General features: G+C 48.0%; 1 protein-coding gene across 3 annotated transcripts in view; it reads right to left on the reverse strand.

Annotated features, from left to right (window-relative positions):
- LOC137415062 (uncharacterized) overlaps positions 1–21,174 on the reverse strand; it is a 92,401-nt gene that overhangs the window by 18,037 nt on the left and 53,190 nt on the right. For 2 of the 3 annotated variants that reach the window (XM_078770205.1, XM_078770204.1), the window contains one exon: positions 12,201–12,335. The exons of the other annotated variant lie outside the window; for it this stretch is intronic. In XM_078770205.1, the coding sequence (XP_078626331.1) occupies positions 12,201–12,335 (135 nt within the window). The remainder of the gene's footprint in view (positions 1–12,200; positions 12,336–21,174) is intronic. 3 annotated transcript variants of the gene reach the window in all.

The raw sequence follows: 21,174 nt of genomic DNA on the forward strand, positions 1-21,174 counted from the left end.
TTCGTCAGAATCCCAACGCCAAACCTGACCATGCAGGTTTATCAATCCCAGCGATAACACCTATCACAGGAATTCCTTTCAAGGAAACTCAAAGTTCACTCACGACTTTTGTTAGACAATGATCGCTCCAGAGCTTGAAGCGACCAGCTTCTTGTCCGACTTTTGCCCCGCCTTCGTTTTTTTTCCTCCTCTTCTTCTTTGTCTTCCGGTTCCCGATCCGGTTTCCTGTTTCATTTAACATTACGATTTTAACCTTGTGACAATAATAATGGCTATCTCCCTCAAACAATAATAATAATACTACATATAACCAGAAATGATTCAAGGGGATGAAAACCACAACAACGGAAGTGACGAATCCGTAACACTTCCCCCCCTCAAGAAAGAAAGTTTGAACATAGTGAAAACTTTCTTTGTAGGCAAAATTATTTAAACAAACAAAAGTAGACTCACACCCCAAATCATCAATTTCCGTGAGCAACAATAATCAATATTTCCCAAAAATAAAGCAACAAAACTTCAAACAACTTACAGAGATTTCCAAAGTTAATTCACTCTGGACAGAGCATCAGCAACGACATTGACCCTGCCCTTTACATGCTCAATTTCCAAGTTGAACCCCTGCAAAGCCAAACTCCATCTCATCAACCTCTGATTTTTATTTTTAGTTTCTTTTGAATGAAGGTTAAGGGGTTGTGATCAAAAATCCAAAGGCAAACAAATCTATAGCACTTTTTCCGTGAGGCCGAGCTGAGAGCCAGGTTCCATGGTTGTTGGGTGGTGAGGCCTGGAAGTATTCACTACATGGACGCCTTTAGGAACGTGGTGTTCCCGGTTAATCTGTGTAGGAATCTTGGCTCAGCTGCTCCGCAGCATTCAGTGCTTCAACTCTTCCTAACTTTCATAATAATCACGGTTGGACCGCTTGTCGCTGTAGTCACGTGGATAGCGGTCTCCTTCTCGGCCACTACCCTGATAATCATCCCTTCGGGAGCTGCCGTACCTCTGGGAGCCTCCATAGTAATATCGACTGCGGCCACCACCAAAACTACTACTCCCACCCCGGGAGCCATAGCCACCCTTGAAACTACCTCCACATTTTCCTCCTCTGTAGCCTCCTCGACGCCTATGGCCTGCCTTCTCTACTGTTAGGGTCCGACCCTCCAAATCCTTGCCATCCAAATCCTTTTCTGCATCTTTGGCGGCTTGTGTTTTCAAACGTGACAAAGCCAAACCCTGTTGACTTTTGCGTCTCCCTGTCTTTTATCAGCAGCACTTCCAAGAGGGGTCCATATCTGCCGAAGACAGAGTCCAGAACATCTTCCTTTGTGTTGAAGTTCAGTCCACCTACAAAGAGCTTGCCAACACTGCCTCCATCCCTGACTTGTGCGTGCTGACACTTAGTTTCAGGGTACTTCCTCTTCTCGTCAGGGCGCTTCCTACTCATAACACGAGTCGCGGTACAGGATGGTAAGATACCCGGAATCTCCTGCTCTAACTGTGCGGTGTTATTTTCCATACTAGGCTTTTCAACAAACATCGGGTTACCAGAAACTTGACCACCGGCCAAATCATTCCCGATAACAAAAGATACTCCCTCTACAGGAAGAGTGGCTTGTAAACCTACGGTGACCGGTCCTGACACCAAATCAGACTCTAAATGGATGACATGAAGTGGAGCTTTAACACAGCCACCAACCCCCTGTAAACGAACATGAACACCAGTTGCCGTCTTCCCTGACAATGGCAAAATGCCCTCAAGCATCAAAGATTGATGTGCTCCTGTGTCCCTCAACACCCTAACAGGTCTCTGGTTAGTCAAGTCTCCATCCAGTGACACAAACCCCTCTGAAATAAATGGTTTGTAACCCGTTTGAGGGCGATTTCTCACATTTGCCAATGCATTTGGAGTTGTACTAGTCTGACTCCGCTCCTGATTTTTCCTTTCCAGGGCATAACAGTGGGACATCAAGTGTCCAGGTTTCTTGCAAAAAGCGCAAGTCGGCCCGGAGGAGAAACTCGTGGTTTGCCTCGAGCCCCCCGGAAGATAGGTCTGTCTTGGAACTGTAGTCTTCTGATCCCTAAAAGTCGCGGTATCAGATTTGTCCTCATAGTCCCCTCTAGGCCGCGCCCATGAATTTTCGTTTTCCACACCGGATGTACCGTAACACCCCTGGCTAATTTTAGGCGAGAAGTTAGGTTTGTGGAACCCCATCCTGTGTGTCAAGGCATAGTCGTCTGCCACGGTTGCTGCCTCATACAACTCTGGTACCTTCTTTTCCTCCAGATGTACTTTAATGTCCGCGTGGACACAAGGTTTCAATTCCTCCACCAGGATCAATTGTCGCAACAGTTTGAAGTCTTTCCCAACCCCTTTCGAATCACACCACGGATCAAACATGGTTTCCTTCATTCTGGCAAACTCCACATGGGTCTCACTCTCCCTCTTCCTGGCATTCCGGAATTTTTGCCGGTAAGCTTCAGGGACCAATTCATAGGCTTTGAGAATGGTTTTCTTCACTATCTCATAATCTGCACATTGGTCAATTGGTAGAGCCGAAAAAATATCCTGAGCTTTACCCACCAGAACACTTTGCACTAACATGGTCCAGGAATCCTCAGGCCATTTTAGCATTCGAGCCACTTTCTCAAAGTGTAAAAAAAATGTTGGCTACCTCCTTTTCATTGAAGGGTGGAACCAGCCTCACATGCCTACCAACATCCCAGGTGTTCTGACTAGTTGACGAACTAGCCGGCATGGATGTTACCTCTCCCCGTTCTTCCATTATTTGCAGCTCCTTGAGTTTAAGTTCCCTCTGACACTCCATGTCACGTTCCTTTAACTCCCTTTCGGCTCTTCGTTCCTCTGCCCTTTCCTTTTCTCTTCTATCTTCGAGTTCCCTTTCAGTTCTCCTTTCCTCTGCTCTTCTCGCCTCGAGTTCACTTGCAGCTCTCCTTTCCTCTGCTCTTTCCCCTGCTGTTCTTTCTTCTGCTTTCCTTTCCTCTGCTTTTAACCTTTCCTGGCTCTGCAGTTGCATCTCCATTTTCCGGAGCTCCACATTTTCTTTTTCCTCGGGTAACCAATCTAAGGCTACCTCTGTCCATGTTCCCTGTCCCACCAGAGATTCAACCACCAATGTCTGTATCTCTGCCTTCTTCATACTAACTCTGACCTCCAAGTTAAAATGTCTGGCCAATATCAAGAGTTCCGATTTTTTTAATTCTTGGAACTGTGCCTCATTAGGGGACGCCGCAAACTCTCCTGCGTCAAACACCATGGTGACTATTAGTTAGCAGCTGTTAACCTTCAAACAAAAATTTCCAAATTTTTTGAAAAATTTGGGAATGTTAGAAAAATTCCAAATTTGGGAATTTTGGGAATGCTAGGGAATTCTCTCCCGGATGAATTATCAGGGAATTTAATCCTGGATGAGTGTTATTACGGAATTTAATCTCGGACGAAGACCCAATTTCGAGCCCCCAATTTGGACGAGCCCCCAATTTCTGTTACGTGCTCCTCCCCGACCCCCTGGTCACAGTGTACCTTCGAGCCCCAAGAGGAGCCACGGCAGAAAAAGATGTTATTCCGTGTCAAAAATCAAAATTGAAACCACACCAATGGTTATCAACAAACAAGTAATGTATTAACAATCACACAAGAATAACGGTACAACAATAATGGCAATCAGAAGTACAATCATCACATCTTATGATGGTATCATCAGCTAGGATAAGATAACTCACTGTGCTCCAAGTGAGTGAAAAGAACACTCCCCAATGTCTCTATAGCTCAAAGGTGATCACCTCCAGCGAGTGTCAGAGCGAGATCAAATCGAAACCCGAACCCCGTTCAGATGACAGGACCGGTCACACTGCCAAAACAGCTCACAGGCGTAGGCGGCCAAAGCGGCATAAAGAGTCACGTGGTCCAAAACCGTGTCACGCAAACTCACGGAGGAATGGGAAATCCAAAGGCGCCCTCCAGATATGAATGTTCACTGTTCAGTCGGCGAACCGCATATTAATCTTCAAACTCCGTGTTGCGCACACACATCCCCGACAGACGACAGGATGGTGACAGAACTGATGCGTAGCAAAGACCTTTTGCGATGAACAAAGCGCGAGGAAATGGCCGACGGCTCGTACTTGAGTCGAAACGAGCCGGCGATGATTCGTCAGAATCCCAACGCCAAGCCTGACCACGCAGGTTTATCAATCCCAGCGATAACACCTATCGCAGGAATTCCTTTCAAGGAAACTCAAAGTTAACTCACGACTTTCTTTCGACAACGATCGCTCCAGAGCTTGAAGCGACCAGCTTCTTGTCCGACTTTTGCCCCGCCTTCGTTTTTTTTCCTCCTCTTCTTCTTCGTCTTCCGGTTCCAGATCCGGTTTCCTGTTTCATTTAACATTTACATTTTTACCTTGTGACAATAATAATGGCTATTTCCCTCAAACAATAATAATAATACTACATAGAACCAGAAATGTTTCAAGGGGATGAAAACCACAACAACGGAAGTGACGAATCCGTAACATTTCCTTCGCTGTTTTTGCTTGGTTCTTAGATTTTTCCCTTATCCCCCGAACTTCCCCGAACATCTACTCTTTGTCTAACGTTTTAAACCACCCCCCCCCCCCCCAAAACAAACAAACAAACAAAAAAAACATTAATTTCCCTCTCTCCACGTGTGCTGTTGTCTCAGCGTGTGCTTCTGTCCATGTGCGCTGTGTTGCCCCGCTCCCATTATCTCCTTGCCTTCCACCTTTTGCCCTGTTCACGTGACTTGTGGTTGTCCCTCTAGGCCCTATCCCTGTTGGTATTTTTGTGAATATTAGATTGTTCTTCACGGTTCTGTTTAAATATGTTTAAGCTTTCCCCTGCAGTGTTTTTTTCATTGGGATATTACAACACGCTGTTTTTCTTCCTTTTTAAAAGGGTCTTTTCAATTTCCTCTTCAACTCATTCCACTTAAAAAAAAAATCAATCTCTTATAATTCTTCCTCACTACATGCTCTAAATTCACATTCATTCCACCCCTCCATCATTCTTAAACGGATCGCTAACTTGAAAATCACAATAAACCCAAATTGTTATAAATGTTAGTCTTTAATTAATCATCCACTTTCTAAACTCCCCCCTTGCCCCTCCCCTCCAAATCTCCCCCCTTGCCCCTTCCCTCCTAAACTCTGCCCTTGCCCCTCCCCTCCTAAACTCCCCCCTCCCCCCTCCCCTTCAAAACTCCCCCCAACCCCTCCCCTTCAAATCTCCCCCCCCCCCCCCCGCCAGACCATCCCTCTCCAATTCTCCCCCATTCCCCCTCCTCCTCAAAGCTGCCTCCTCCCCACTTCATCTCCCTTCTATCTCATACCTCCACCTCCCCCAACCTTCTACTTTCCTCTGCCCCCCCCCCCTCAAACAACCCCTCACTGTGCCTCATCCCATCACCATCAAACCTTTCATCCTCCTCAACCTTCCCCTTCTTGTAACTCCTCTGTAATCTCTGATACACTATCAACTGCTCTCCCTACCTCCCCCTCTCATCCTTCATCTGACCCTACACCTCCCCACCCCTGTCCTGCACTCGATGCTCCCCCTCATTAATGGTATGGACCTCAAACATCCGGGCCTTCGCTCAAACCTGATTGATCTCTCCATTCAGGTTGCTTCTGACAATCCAGACTTGATCTGCTCAACAGAAATTTCCCTCCTTCAAGATGTCTCCGATTCCTTAATATCCCTTCCTGATTACTCACTCCTCCGGTATGATAGACCCGAGCCTCGTCCTGGTGGTGGGGTTGCTATCTTTATCGAAAACCCTCTTCCTCACTCTCCTTGCACTGCCCTCTCTCCACCCCACCCCAAGGAGTACCTCTGGCTACGGCTTCCTCTCCGCTCCCACCCTTTGTTAATATGTGTTCTGTACCGTCCTCCAAACAGTGATGACTCCATTTACATTTTGCTGACAACATGGACCAACTTCTATCAACTCATCCAAACTCTCTCTTCCACATATGTGGCAACTTCAACTGTCATCATGCCAGCTGGCTGGGTGTAGGTTCCTCTCTCTCACCAGCTATGGCACAGCAGCAAAGGACTTCTGCGACTCATTGGGACTGATGCAAACGGTCAATTTCCTGACCCGGATCTCAGTCAATGGAGTATCTTCTCTTCAAGACTTGGCTATGACAAACTTCCCTGCAAATGTCTGCTTCTCTTCTTCTGCTCCAATCGGTTCTTTGGATCATGTGCTTGTTAAAGTGGACATCTCTCTGGCCATTCTCAGAGAGCCTCCTCAGCGCCGACGAGTCTGGCATTTCACTCAGGCTGACTGGCACTGTCTGCAAGCAGCCATCAATCATCTGGACTGATTTCCCATATCTACTGCCTCTGACATCAACTCTTCATGGAAATTCTTCCAAAGTAAACTGCTCTCTCTCATGCACAGATTTATCCCATCTCGTCTTCAGTTGTCTTACCCTTCCTCCCGTCCATGCTACACTGAATCTTGTGGTGAGGCAGTTGCCCTGAAACAACTTGCCTTTGCCTCTTGAAAGGCAAATCCAACTGAAGGCAATCTCAGTTCCTTCCACCAAGCTCGGAACAAGTGTGTGTCTACCCTCAGGAGTGCCAGGAAGCACTATCTCTCCACACTCAAGAATGAACTCTCAAACCTGTCTCCTTCCTCCAAATCCTGATGGCGTCTGGTCAAATCCGTTTCTGGTGTTTGTTCCCCCTCCATCCCCTGCCTTACCTCAAATGGCTACACAGTTGACACCGCACGTGACAAAGCCGAATGCCTCAACTCTGTGTTTGCCTCAAAATCTTGTGTCCCAAACCCATCTCTCTCTGTTCCCACCTCACCCAGTTGAACCCAACTGCTCCTGGACTCTGTGTCCTTCTCTCCTGACAAGGTGGAGAAGTTTTTGTCAAACCTCGACTCTGATTCTGCAACTGGACCAGATGGCATCAGCCCACGGGTCCTAAAATCTTGCTCTGCCGCTCTATCTCACCCTCTCTCTCTTCTTTTCACCCTCTATTTTGCTCAAGGCCATCTGCCAGCATCTGGGAAAACAGCAAACATTACCGCTTTACACAAAAAAGGTGCAAAAACAGATCCTTGCAACTACAGACCACTCACGCTGCTCCCAATTATCAGCAAAGTCATGGAATCCATCATTGCTTCGGATATCAAATCCTTTCTCTTCTCCAATGGCTTGATCTCTGATCATCAATTTGGATTCAGCCCCGGTCATTCTACTCTGGACATGTTGCTTCTGCTGTCTCAACAATGAATGGAGGTCCTCAATGCCAAACAGGAAATCAGAGCTGTCGCCCTTGACATATCACGTGCCTTCGATACGGTCTGGCACCCAGCTCTGCTCACCAAACTCTCCTCCCATGGTATCCATGGAAATCTCCATGCATGGCTTGTGGACTTCCTCTCTGGTCGTAGTCAACGTATGGCCCTGAATGGATTTCTCTCATCTCCCCTTCCTGTTCTGGCTGGAGTTCCCCAAGGCAGTGTTCTGGGCCCTGTGCTTTTTCTGGTCTTCATCCATGATCTCTCCGACTCTCTGGAAAATCCTCTCTATCTCTTTGCTGATGACTCCACTCTCTTCCACTCCATTCATCCCTCAGATCGGCAGACTGCAGCCTCCTCACTCTCTGCAGACCTGAGCAAAATCACAGACTGGTCAAACAAGTGGAACATATCTTTCAATCCTGACAAATCACCCACTCTTATTATGTCTCTCCGAAAAAACTGACTGAAAAACCCTCCCATCTACTTTCTCAACAATCCTCTCCGAGAAGTTGTGTTGCTCAAGCTTTTGGGTCTCACGATCTGCCATGATCTTTCTTGGGAAAACCACATTTCCAAGCTGGCCTCCAAAGTCAGTCGCCGACTGGGCATCCTCCGTCGTGCGAAGTCCTTCCTTGGCACACCTGTGCTCCTCACCACATACAAGGCTTTCATCCGCAGCTCAATGGAACACTGTTCCCCCCTCCGGGCCGGTGCTCCTGCCTCACACTCAGCTGGGCTTCACGCTGTTGAAACCAAAGTTTTCAGAATAATTGGAATCTCCTGCGATGAAGCTAACTCCGAGGGCCTTTCACTCACTCACTGCAGACAGGTTGGTGGTATTTCTGTCTTCTGCAGACTCCTCTCCGGCCTTGCTCCCCCAGCTATCTCTGTGCTCTGTCCCCCAAATATTCCTGTAGGTCGCACAGGATCTACCAGCAACCCTCTTATGGTTAAACTGCCAAAATCTAGGCTCTCTGCTCTCTGCCCTCTGAGGGCCTTTCGCTCACTCACCGCAGGCAGGTAGGTGGTCTTTCTGTCTTCTACCGACTCCTCTCCGGCCTTGCTCCCCCAGCTCTCTCTGTGCTCTGTCCCCCAAATATTCCTACAGGTCGCACAAGATCTGCCAGCCACCCTCTGATGGTTAAACTGCCGAAATCTCGGCTCTCTGCTCACCTTCACTCTTTCATTCCTCTTTTCTCCCGCCTCTGGAACAAACTCCCACACTCACTTCAATCACACTCCTCCCTCCAGGTCTTCAAAACAGCTGTTCACCACCATCTCTTATCTTCCCCCATCCAAAACCTTGATCTTTTCTACCCCCACTAATTCACCCCAGATCCACCTTGTTTGAAATTCCAACTTCTTTCCTGAAAGTCTTGGCAGTGTACATATGTTTTATACCTCTCCCACCCCCCCCCCCTTCCCATGCCTCCCGCCCAAAGCCCTCTCCCTCCCACAGTTCTCTCGATGTCTCCATGTCTCTCGGTCCCTGCTCTCAAATGTTGTGTTTGTGTCCTTCCCCCTCTCTCCCCATCTTGTCTACCGCTCCCGATGTTATTTGTTTTGTGTGTCTGTTTGTCTTTCTGTGTGATTAATGTTCGCTCTTTCACGAGCCTCGATCTTGTATACAAAAAAAAAACAAAAAAAAAAACAACCTTAACTCTTTCATTCCTCTTTTCTCCTGCCTCTGGAACAAACTCCCCCACTCCCTTCAATCCCACTCCTCCCTCCAGGTCTTTAAAACAGCTGTTCACCACCATTTCTTATCTTCCCCCATCCACAACCTTGATATTTTCTACCCCCGCTAATTCACCCCAGATACACTTTTTTGAAATTCCAACTTCTTTCCTGGAAGTCCTTGCAGTGTCCATATGTTTTATACCTCTCCCACCTCCCCCCAAGCCCTCTCCCTCCCACAGTTCTCTCGATGTCCCTGCTCTCAAATGTTGTGTTTGTGTCCTTCCCCCTCTCTCCCCATCTTGTCCACCTCTCCCCTTATTTTGTGTTTTATGTGTCAGTTTGAATTTTTGTGCGATTAATGTTCACTCTTTCATGCGCCTCGAACTTGTACACAAAAAAAAAGAAAAAAAGAAGGTCAAAACCCAGCAGGTCAAATCCCTTTGGGTTTTTCCGCCCCTCCCTGCAGCTGTTCCAAATTCACTATGGGGATTACCTTTTCCGAGGCTCTTTTTCCCGACTCCCGCATGTCCGAATCCAGCTTGGGGCCAAAACACCCCCCCTCCACCCCCCAGCTGGGTATTCAATTGTGGAACCTCCTGTGCCCAAATGTGGCTTGTGGTGAGGGTCCCCTCGGTCACCTTAATCTCATGCTGGAGGTATTTAACGGCCCGCCTCACCTCATCCCCCAGACTCTGTTGGACCCAAGCAACCACCTCCTTGATGAGATTGTGCAAAGTGCTTGGCCGCTCCTGTACCATTTCATTCACAATTTCCCAACCCAATTGTGGCCCCAATATAAGTCTTTATCTATAAATGCCCGCTCTGGTTCCATAACACGAGCCTCCAATATTTTTACCTCTTGCTCCAAAGCACCGCCCTGGTGCTGCAAAAGTCCCAATTCCTCTCCCTGTTGGTGCATTCTGACATCCACACAGGTCCAATAGCCATACAGGTCCTCTTCCAACACACATTTCCCCTCCTGCTCCCCAAATGTGTTATCAATTTGTTCCCCAAGTTCTTGTGATAATTCCCCAATTTTTCCCTCCATTCCATCAATTTTGTTAGTTCTGGCATTAATTTTGTTTTCCAATCGCTCGTTCATTCCCCTCATTTCATTCCTTTGTTCATCCAATTGTTCATTTATTTCCTCAATTTTGTTTTCCAATTGCTTGTTCATGCCCTTCATTTCTCCTTTCAATCCATTAATTTGTCCCTCCAAACGTTCACCCATTGCCCTCATTTGTTCACCCATTCCCTTCATTTCCATAAATAATTGAACTAAGACCTGGTCGGACATCGCACCTGTTCCCTGCGTCCCTGGTTCCGACATCGTGGGAGAGGGGGTTCAAACGCTCGGGACGGGGGTGGTTCCAACCCTATCCTCAAAAAATTTTTTTTTAAATCTGCCACCGGCCCGCTTCCGTGTCCCTCAGAAACCTCCATCTGCTCCTCGATTTCATTCACTTCTGCCATAACGTGACGAGCAGTTTTTCCACGCGCGTGCAATTTCCCTCAGAAAAACAAAGAATTTGAATTTAGCAACGCGCTGCCTTGCGCTCTTTCCCGACACCAATCAAATAAAAATTTGGACATCCAGGTCATGACGATCACCTCCCCCTTGATGAAAGAAAGGCGACCATTTAAAATTTTGAGTCCAAAAGGTGAGCGCAATATGCACTCAGCGGGTGTCACACTCACACGACCTGACAACAGCTTTTTATTTTTTTATTTTAGTGGGTTCAAATCCCACTCCTCGACAACAGCTGTCGCGTCCCCGGGTTAAAACCCCAAGAGGACGAATGGCCGAAACGAGCTTTAACTCCGAAGCATACAAACCAAAAAACATGGCAGCAGCTTTTGGCGCACGTGGGAAGGCTCTTTTCTGATTGGAAACACACGGGGTTATTCCGAACCCACAAAACAAAGAAAACGAACCAGGACAAAAAGTAAAATTCAACAAATATAAATGTATTCACAGTAATGTAAAAGACAACAAAAGGTGAGGCAACTAAACCTCATATCCTCATGCGAGATGTCTCCATCAGACTCATATACAGACAAGGGAAAGATAAAGAAATAAAATGCACTAATAATCTGCCGGCACTCAGCTTTGCGTTTCAAACGAGGGCTTGTGGACATTTGGTGGTGGTTGAATGGGTCCCGCAGTTCGGCCAACGGTCCGATCGTCGACGGGAGCAAGATGGCGCTGAATCGCTCTTCTGCTGCACTACAAACGTGACGTAACTTGTGCAAGCAGCCATCGGTTGCTCCCCCCTCCTTTTGAACCGCCACGAGCCCTGCGAAGCGTCGCTTTCTGGCTCCTCTTCGACGGCCACACCAATCTCTTCCTTAATGGTGCCAACAATTCACAAAGGCTCTGAAATCACTCCACAGCACAGCCAGTCATGAAAACGCAGCTGTTTCCTCCAGCGACCAAGAACACGAGAGACAGAGACAGAGAGACAGAGACAGAGACAGAGACAAAGACAGAGACAGAGAGAGAGAGAGAGAGAGAGAGAGAGAGAGAGAGAGAGATGCTTCCACTCGCTATGAAAGCCAGGACCAAGAGAGCCAGCCGACGAGATAGCCTCTCCTTTTTCAACTCTCCAATGTTCCATGCTGAGGTCACACTCTGTCCAAACACCGAGCCCCACTTAATCATCCCATCGCGCCTACACCAATCTCGAAGGCGGGGGCGTGGCCTCCTCGTTACAGGGCCTTGGGGGGCGGAGTCCAATCTCTGTTTGGGAATGTTCGAATGACGTCAGCGGTCGCGAGGCAGAGCCACTGGCATGATTGGCAAATGCCGTTTCTGTTGGCCGTGGCAGCACGGTGAGCGAATGGAGCGTTTGTGGCATGGCTTTTTATTTGCAATATACATGAGGAGAAATCACCGAGGGCAACTACAAACTGGGGAGTTAATCGTATAGTCCCTATTTTCTTAACACAAGCTCCACCCCTTTGTGTGGAGACATGCAAACGCTCTTACCCGGACAGACAGCCTACTTTGATACATCGAGATGGCTTCACGATGCACACGGAGTATTCTAAACCGAAACGATTCTATCTCGACTGAGGTATTCCATCCCCTACCCCCACAAACGTAACAATCGTTTTGACAGGGTTTAAGGTTTACGCATTTGTGAGCAAGATGCTCACCAAGTGCCTTCATAAATTCAGCCCTGAATGGTAATTTTGGAGGTTTCTGCTCACCAGTTGCAATGCAGGCAGCACTGCCATTTGTCAAAGGAACATCTGACTCTTTCTTTACACAAGCACATCTCAAAGCTTCTGAGACAGAGGAATCGTTGTTTTGTATGCATTCCACTTTCACAGGATAGACATCACCTGCAAACAATTCAGTGTCAGTCTTTTGAAGGACACAAAGTTTAAAACTTTCAAATATAAATGAGGTCAATAAGACATTTATTCAGTCGAGGTAAAGGATTATCTAAATATCAAAGAATTATTACACCATTAAAGGACATTTGGTCCACGTCTTTACTGCAACCTCCTCCCACCACATGTATCAAAATAAGACATTTCTAATTAGACAGCTCTGCTCCAAAACTTACGAGGAAGCTACTTTTCCAATGCCTATTTTTGAAAATACCCCATTTGATGTGGCATACTATGTTATATAGTGTCAGTGCTGCTGAAGCAGTTTCTTGCCAAGGGGTGTTGTTGAACTGTGGTGCTCTCGGTGTAGCTGGAGCCACGTTGCCTTTCGGAGGGAGTGGAGAGCAAAGCAGGACCGGCCGCACGAATTGCCTCACATTTGTGGCGCAGTGGAGAGCGACTCGGCGCTATTGTTGGCGCGCTTCCCAGGTGAGCGGCATCGTGCCATCTGGCACTGCCGACGTCAGTTAAAAGCCTCGTACTGGCTGACCAATAAAACAATTTATTTTATTTTATTTATCTTTCCCCTTGTCTGTTTTTGTGTCTGCTGAAGGGTCCAGAAGTTAAGAGATCTTAATCACCGGCGACATAACACGATATTATTTTGCTATGATATAACATACTTGTCCCAAGTTTGGTAAAAAAAATCCTTTTAATGATACACAAGTTATTGCAGTGGACCCATGGACGGACAACCCAATAACATAATACTTGCATATCAGAAAATAAAAAGGTACTGGAACCTTTGGACGTGTTAACAAAATGTGGGCAGTTGTTGTCGTTTTCCTCCTCTTCCCTTTATAAGGGGTGAGGTCCACCGGTACCAAGCTCCTGCCCTGCCTTGACCATGACACTCCTCCAGTCCCCTCCGTCCTCAGCCAACTCTGTCCACCCTCCAACCACCCCCACTTTACTTTGTCAAACCTCGATTGATTCTGCAACTGGACCAGACGGCATCAGCCCACGGGTCTAAAATCCTGCTCTTCCGCTGTCTCACCCTCTCGCTGTTCTTTTCACCCTCTCTTTTGCTCAAGGTCATCTGCCAGGATCTTGGAAATCAGCAAACATCAGTGCTTTACACAAAAAGGTGCAAAAACAGATCCTTGCAACTCCAGACCAATCAGCCTGCTCCCAATTATCAGCAAAGTAATGGAATCCATCATTGCTTAGGATATCAAATCCTTCCTCTTCTCCAATGGCTTGATCTCCGATCATCAATTTGGATTCAGACCAGGTCACTCTACTCTGGACATGCTGCTTCTGCTGTCTCAACAATGGATGGAGGTCCTCAATGCCAAACAGGAAATCAGAACCGTCTCCCTTGACATATCACATGCCTTCGATACGGTCTGGCACCCAGCTCTGCTCACCAAACTCTCCTCCTCTGGAATCCATGGAAATATCCACACATGGCTTGCGGACTTCCTCTCTGGTCATACTCAACGTGTGGCCCTGAATGGATTTCTCTCCTCTCCCCTTCCTGTCAGGCTGGAGTTCCCCAAGGCAGTGTTCTGGGCCCTGTGCTTTTTCTGGTCTTCATTAATGATCTCTCCGACTCTACGGAAAATCCTCTATCACAAGGATATATTCACGAGCCTCGATTCTTTATACAAAAAAACCCAAAAACAAATCTCTTTGCTGATGACTCCACTCTCTGCCGCTCCATTCCTCATCCCTCAGATCAGCAGTCTGCAGCCTCCTCACTCTCAGCAGACCTAGACAAAATCACAGACTGGTCAAACAAGTGAAACATGTCTTTCAATCTTGACAAATCTCACACTCTGACTATGTCTCTCCAAAAAGACCGACTGGACAACCCTCCCATCTCCTTTCTCAACAATCCTCTCCAAGAAGTTCTGTCGCTCAAGCTTTTGGGTCTCACTATCTGCCATGATCTTTCCTGGGAAAACCACATTTCCAAGCTGGCCTCCAAAGCCAGTCGCCGACTGGGCATGCTCAGTCGTGTGAAGTCCTTCTTTGGCACACCTGAGCTCCTCACCACATACAAGGCTTTCATCTGCAGCTCAATGGAATACTGTTCTCTTCGCTGGGCCGTTGCTCCTGCCTCACACTCAGCTGGGCTTCACGCTGTTGAAACCAAAGTTTTCAGAATAATTGGAATCTCCCACGATGAAGCTAACTCCGAGGGCCTTTCACTCACTCACCACAGGCAGGTTGGTGGTCTTTCTGTCTTCTACCGACTCCTGTCTGGCCTCCCTCCCCCAGCTCTATCTGTGCTCTGTCCCCCAAATATTCGTACAGGTCACACAAGATCTTCCAATAACGCTCTTCTGTTGAAATTGCCAAAATCAAGACTCTCTGCTCACCTTCACTCCTTCATTTCTCTTTCCTCCCACCTCTGGAACAAACTCCCTCACTCTCTTCTATCCCACTCCTCCCTCCAGGTCTTCAAAACAGTTGTTCACCACCATCTCTTATCTTCCACCATCCAAAACCTTGATCTCTTCTGCCCCCGAAAATATCTAACAAAAATACAAAAACATTGACAATTTTAGGTGACTTTTACCTTTAGACCACAAAATCAACAGGCTTCAGCAACCCAATGTGCAAACCCTGCTTAAATTTCAAGTCAATCGGATGAAAATTGAAGATTTCATGCAACCTTGACCTTTTGTTATAAAAAAAAATAGCAGAAGTGCCCGGCGTTGCCGGGCTGGGGACGGGAGGGGGGTTGGGGAGGGGAGGGAAAGGGGAGGGGGGAAGGGAATGGGAGGGGAGGAGGGTAAGGGAATGGGAGGGGAGGAGGGTAAGGGAATGGGAGGGGAGGAGGGTAAGGGAATGGGAGGGGAGGGGGGAAGGGAATGGGAGGGGAGGGGAGCAAAGGAATGGGAGGGGAAGGGAGGAAGGGAATGGGAGGGGAGGGGGGAGGAGGGGAGGAGAGCGGGTGAGGGGGGGAGGAAGGGGAGGGGAGGGGGGAGGCAGGAGAGGAAGGGGGATCATATATATGCTGGTGGGTGAATGAGGCTCACGTTTCTGAGTTAAGTGTGATGCCGATCAGGAAGAAGAAGCCATACTACCTAATTTGTACACTTCCAGAATTGTTCGATTTATTTGTATTCAAATGTCTGGTGATTGTTTTGTGTTTAATTATGTGAATGTGTACTTTTATAGAACTGTCATTAATTTTAAAAGGCTGAGGCACTAATCGAGCGATTTTTATTTTATTTTATTTTTTTTCAAAAAAAATCCTAAAAAACGATCTTTTTTTTCATAATTTTTTTTTGGCCTAAAACACTCCGAGGCACTTACTGATGAACCTCTGAAAGTTTGACGAAGATCCGTTCAGCCAACTGAGAAAATGGTGACAAACAGACAGACACACAGACATCTTCCTTATCTATATCATAATAGGCGAAGGTGATTCTGTCTGTCTGTCTGGGGGTGTGGCTTACTCCGTTGAGAGAGTAGCTCCACCAATTCTGGGAGAGGCTTCATTCATATAAACAAATATCCACCATTTTATTAACTCGCATAGCTTTGAGGCCTGTTTTGTAGGCCCATGGTGTCTTGCTTCTCTCCCAGTTTTATTTCAAATCAAATTCGATATATCATTTCATTTTTCACAGTCGCTAACATAGATTTAGACTCAGTTGAAAAAACGGGAAGAAAATCCGATGAAAATTTCCGTTTATAGAACGAAATGAATTCTCAAAGGCCAGTAAAATAAAGCCCATTCATTGAGTCCCCCTCACGATTTTATATCGAATTCACCATCTGATTTAATTTTTATCGATGGTTTTAGACTCGGTGTCAGAAATAATTGAGAACATTCATGCACACACGGGAAAATGCAGAGTTATATTTTTTAAAATCGTGCCATGATGATACACGAAAATACACCGCCTAAAATAACAGTCGGGGAAAACGTCGACATATATTTAAAATTCGCTTTTTATTTTCCGTTAAGATATATTACTTTTCCGTTTGATGACAGTCGTCACAAAAACGTCAACAATGATGCCGACATATATTTCTTCGTTCTTATTTCATTCAACATTATTATCCGGAAGTAAAGGTTCAGGTGTTCATTTCACGTGTGAAAAAACAAACTCCATTTCACGTGTGCATGGACGTGTCATTCACATTTGTAAAATATATAAATTAACAGACGGGAAATTGCTGAGAGATATTTCTTCGTTTTTATTTTATTAGTTACGAGCAGAAGTACCTGGCGTTGCCGGGCGGGGGAAGGAGGAGGGAGGAGGGAGAGGCATGTACACTTTAAACATGTATATACATGTGGGATGTGGGATATATACATGTGCCGTGGGACATGTGTAGGTGTGTGTGTGTGTGTGTGTGTGTGTGTGTGTGTGTGTGTGTGTGTGTGTGTGTGTGTGTGTATGTGTATGCATGTGTGTCGGTGTACATGTGTGTGTATATGTGTGTGTACGTGTGTGTGTGTATATATATATATTATATATATATGTGTGTGTGTGTGTGTGTGTGAGTATGTGTTTATATATGTGCATGTGTGTGTGTATGTGTGTGCATGTGTGTACGTGTGTGTGTGTGTGTGTGTGTGTGTGTGTGTATATATATGTGTGTGTGTGTGTGTGTGTGTGTGTGTGTGTGTGTGTGTGTGTGTGTGTGAGTATGTGTTTATATATATATATATGTGTATGTGTGTGCATGTGTGTGTGTATGTGTGTGTTTATATATACGTATATTGTCGCGATCCCGCCTGTGAAATGTTTCCCAGCACGGAATACGGACGTTAATGTCCGGGCTTCAAGTAGTCCACGGAGTGGACAGAGAGAACTCAATAAACACCGTTGTGTTTTAATCGGCCTTCTAGGGGTAAGGCACGATGCTTTATTGGCTCGATCACAAAACCATGAAAGGTAACAAAATGGAATAAACTGCACAAAGCCTGCAGGAACTGTCGGCAACAGACGCTCCAAACAGGACGCAGGTAAGATCACTCGCGGCTCCAATCGACGATCTCCGGGACTCGGAGGGTAACAGGATGGAATTCACCGCACAAGGCCGGCAGGAACGGTCGGCCAGCAGCTCCAACACGAAGCAGGCAATCACTCGCGGTTCCAATCTACGAGATCCGGGAATCACTCGTTCTCTTCTGGAGTTACTCGCTCGTAAAATACCGAACTGTAATCGACCAGCCCAACTCGGCTGTCGGAAGGATTCAAGGAAAGCCCTTTTTAGATTTCCCACTCGGAGCCCTCGAGCCGCGTCCGTTGCACAAGATCGCGACCGCGCTCTCTGGACTCTCCACCAATCACGTGCCGAACCGCCTCCCGATCGCGTGAGGCTCCAAGGAGGCCACGTCACGCGGTGGGCGGGGCACCAAATCTGGGTGAGAACAGGTGGTTTCACCGGTGGTTTCTCACAGTCCTCCCCCCCTAAGTAAAAACCCCGTCGAATAGACGGCGTTTTTCAAACCAGTATTTGTAGTAGGTGCAAATCACATGGCAAGATGATGGCGGTAATCGCTAACAGGCAATTAACGCAATTAACAATTATTAACACTTATTAACAACAATAACGCAACAACGCAACAATACAACGCAACGCAATAGCGCAACAATAACGCAATTATTAACGCACAGGCAATTAACAGGCATTAACAGGTTAACAATGAACCAGTTTGGTTTTTTTTTTTTTTTTTTTCACACACAAATCTTAACACCATACACCACATTAATATCTACCCTACAAGAGTTACACTTCACACAGAGCACAATAGAGAGGCAAGGGGGCCAAACTCAAGTTGGGGGAAGCGTTGACAGGAAGGAAACGGGCCGAGACCTAGAGCGGCGGGTACTCCTCCGGTGTCGAGAACAACAGTCATATGCGTAATGACCCCTTTCACCGCACTGGTAACATCGATCGTTCGGGTCGAAAGGCCTGCGGACCAAAGGGCGTCTGAAACGAGGCCGCCGCGACATGCCATTCGACATCTCGACGCACACACGCGATCCGCAAATTAACCTTCCATCAAGGGCTCTGACCGAATCTTCAGCATCTCGTGGCTCTTCAAACTCAACAACTGCAAATCCAGGTGGGTTTCGAGCAACCCATACGTTGCGGAGTGGTCCGTAATGTTCGAAGACCCTCCCTAGCTCGGCTTTCGCTGCTCCATTGCCCAGGTTTCCCACATATACCTTAGCATTAGCGTTCCTGCTGAATCGCGACATGGCGGGAGCGGTCCCTGAGGAGCACGGCACCTGAGGGTGGCTTGACGGGAGGCTCGGGTGGACTTCAGCTGACGCAACGTCACCGTCGGGAACTGGAGTCGAGGCGCTAGGCTCCTCGGGCCAGAGTGAAGATATGTCTGACTCCGCCACTCTCTCCGCCTGTTTACTCTGGGATCTAGTGACCCCCCCACAGGTCAGAGTCAATGACTCCTCCCTGGCCATGGCATCATTGCCAATCAGCAAGGAGACCCCGGGTATCGGGTAGTAGGGTACCACCACACAGGTCACTGGACCCTTAAAAATGTCACTCCGGACCTCGAGGAGGGCAAGGGGATACCGGCCAAGAACCCAGTCAATGCCCCGAAGGAGGGTATACTCGCCGGTATAACGCATCTGAGAGGCCGGAACTACCCCCGCCCGGAGAACACACCGTGTCGCCCCAGTATCCCGAAGGTATTGGGCCTCAAACTTCAGCATCGAATCAGGGCCACCCACTAAGGCTGTCCCTGAATAATCCTGGTACAGTGGATGAATGGAATTAGCCTCGGTGGCAGTGACCTCGGTCACCGATGCCACCGTCGTTTGCGAGGGCCCGGCGGATGAGCTCCACTGATCTCCCTCCGACTTAACAGGAGGGTTGCCTCGGTAGGCCGGACTAGCGGGATTAGAGAAGCAGCGGTTTTCACCGTGCCCCACGCGTTTGCAGAAATCGCACCAGGGCCCTGCCCTGGTCTGCGGCTCGCGACCGCCACCAGTGGAGGGCATCGGAGAACCCCTCCCCTCGATCCAGCCGCCGGGCAGACGGGGGGCGGTCTTGATCGCAGACTCCTCCGTCTTACGACGCGACTGCGTGACTTGCAGCATTTTGCACGCCAAAACATGTTTATCAATAAGGTTGACGCAGTCTGCCAAGGAAACAGTGTCTTTGTCGACAAGAAACAATGCTAAGTCAAGCGGAAGCTGTTGATCGATACGGTAACGCACCAGGAGTTCCGCAACCGCTTGAGGTAACTCAACCTTGCTCCCCTTGAACCATCTCTGCAGCTGTTCCAACAAGGCCCGCGAATGTTCCTCATAGGTTTGACTGGACTCACGAGTCCAGCTGAAAAAATTTCTCCTATAAATACATGCGGACACCGCATAGGCGTTCAAAATCTCGGCCTTCAATGCCCTGTATTTGTTTGCGTCCTCGGTTGCCATCCTCGCATATACCTCCCTCGCCTTCTCAGATAGATGGCTCACAAGATGGCCGACCCACAAGCTCTCATCAATGCCACCGGCAGCCAACAACTTCTCCGCCATCTCCAGATACGCTTCTGGCTTCGTGTCTCCCGTCCAGTCCGGCAACCGAACATGAACAGTTTCCGGGACTCTTGCAGCAGACCCCTCTGCCCGCGGTCGTTCAGTCAACATTCGCAACTCATGCTCTCTGACGTGTTCAGCTTCTGCTGCTGCCTCTGCTGCTGCCGCACGCTCTCTCTCTCTCTCACGCTCTCTCTCTGCTGCCGCATGCTCTCTCTCTGCTGCCGCAGCACGCTCTGCCTCTGCTGCTGCCGCACGCTCTCTCTCTCTCTCACGCTCTCTCTCTGCTGCCGCATGCTCTCTCTCTGCTGCCGCATGCTCTCTCTCTGCTGCTGCACGCTCTCCCTCTGCTGCCGCAGCACGCTCTGCCTCTGCCCTGTCATTCTCCCTGTTATACATGTCAAGTTGTTGAACCGGAGTCAGCCCGGTCCAGAAGGGCGAACGCATGCATTTAGTCATGATGGAATCGCTTCCTAACATCTCGGGTTGAGTGACCGGGTCAAGGCTGCTTGCGTCGCTCACATCGCCACCCACGTGACTGTCAACATGATCAGGTTGAACTCTCACTTCTCTGGTCGACATAGCTTGGCTACGAGTTATCATAAGACAAGGCACAAAACACAACGCTCAAACACAACGCTCTGTTGGGGAAATACGACACGAACTACACAATATCACCCGCACATCAAATTGCCAATGAGAAAAATACCACGTACAAATACTCACGTTTTTTTTTTTTTTTGTCGGTTGTTTGGAGGGATCCGAGGCTCACTTATTCTGCAGTGAAGCACCACCCAAGACAGCGTCCTACGGCGAGAAAGTTCCTCCAAGACGGCGTCCGCTGGTGAGAAGATGCAGAGAAGATGCAGATGCCGAATTCCCGTCTCAATTCGAATGTCTCTCACTTGAAAGATCCTAGGACGAGCAACCCATTTGTCGCGATCCCGCCTGTGAAATGTTTCCCAGCACGGAATACGGACGTTAATGTCCGGGCTTCAAGTAGTCCACGGAGTGGACAGAGAGAACTCAATAAACACCGTTGTGTTTTAATCGGCCTTCTAGGGGTAAGGCACGATGCTTTATTGGCTCGATCACAAAACCATGAAAGGTAACAAAATGGAATAAACTGCACAAAGCCTGCAGGAACTGTCGGCAACAGACGCTCCGAACAGGACGCAGGTAAGATCACTCGCGGCTCCAATCGACGATCTCCGGGACTCGGAGGGTAACAGGATGGAATTCACCGCACAAGGCCGGCAGGAACGGTCGGCCAGCAGCTCCAACACGAAGCAGGCAATCACTCGCGG

The sequence above is a fragment of the Myxine glutinosa genome, chromosome 1, assembly GCF_964187855.1.
Source record: "Myxine glutinosa chromosome 1, kmMyxGlut1.1, whole genome shotgun sequence".
Lineage (NCBI taxonomy): Eukaryota > Metazoa > Chordata > Myxini > Myxiniformes > Myxinidae > Myxine > Myxine glutinosa.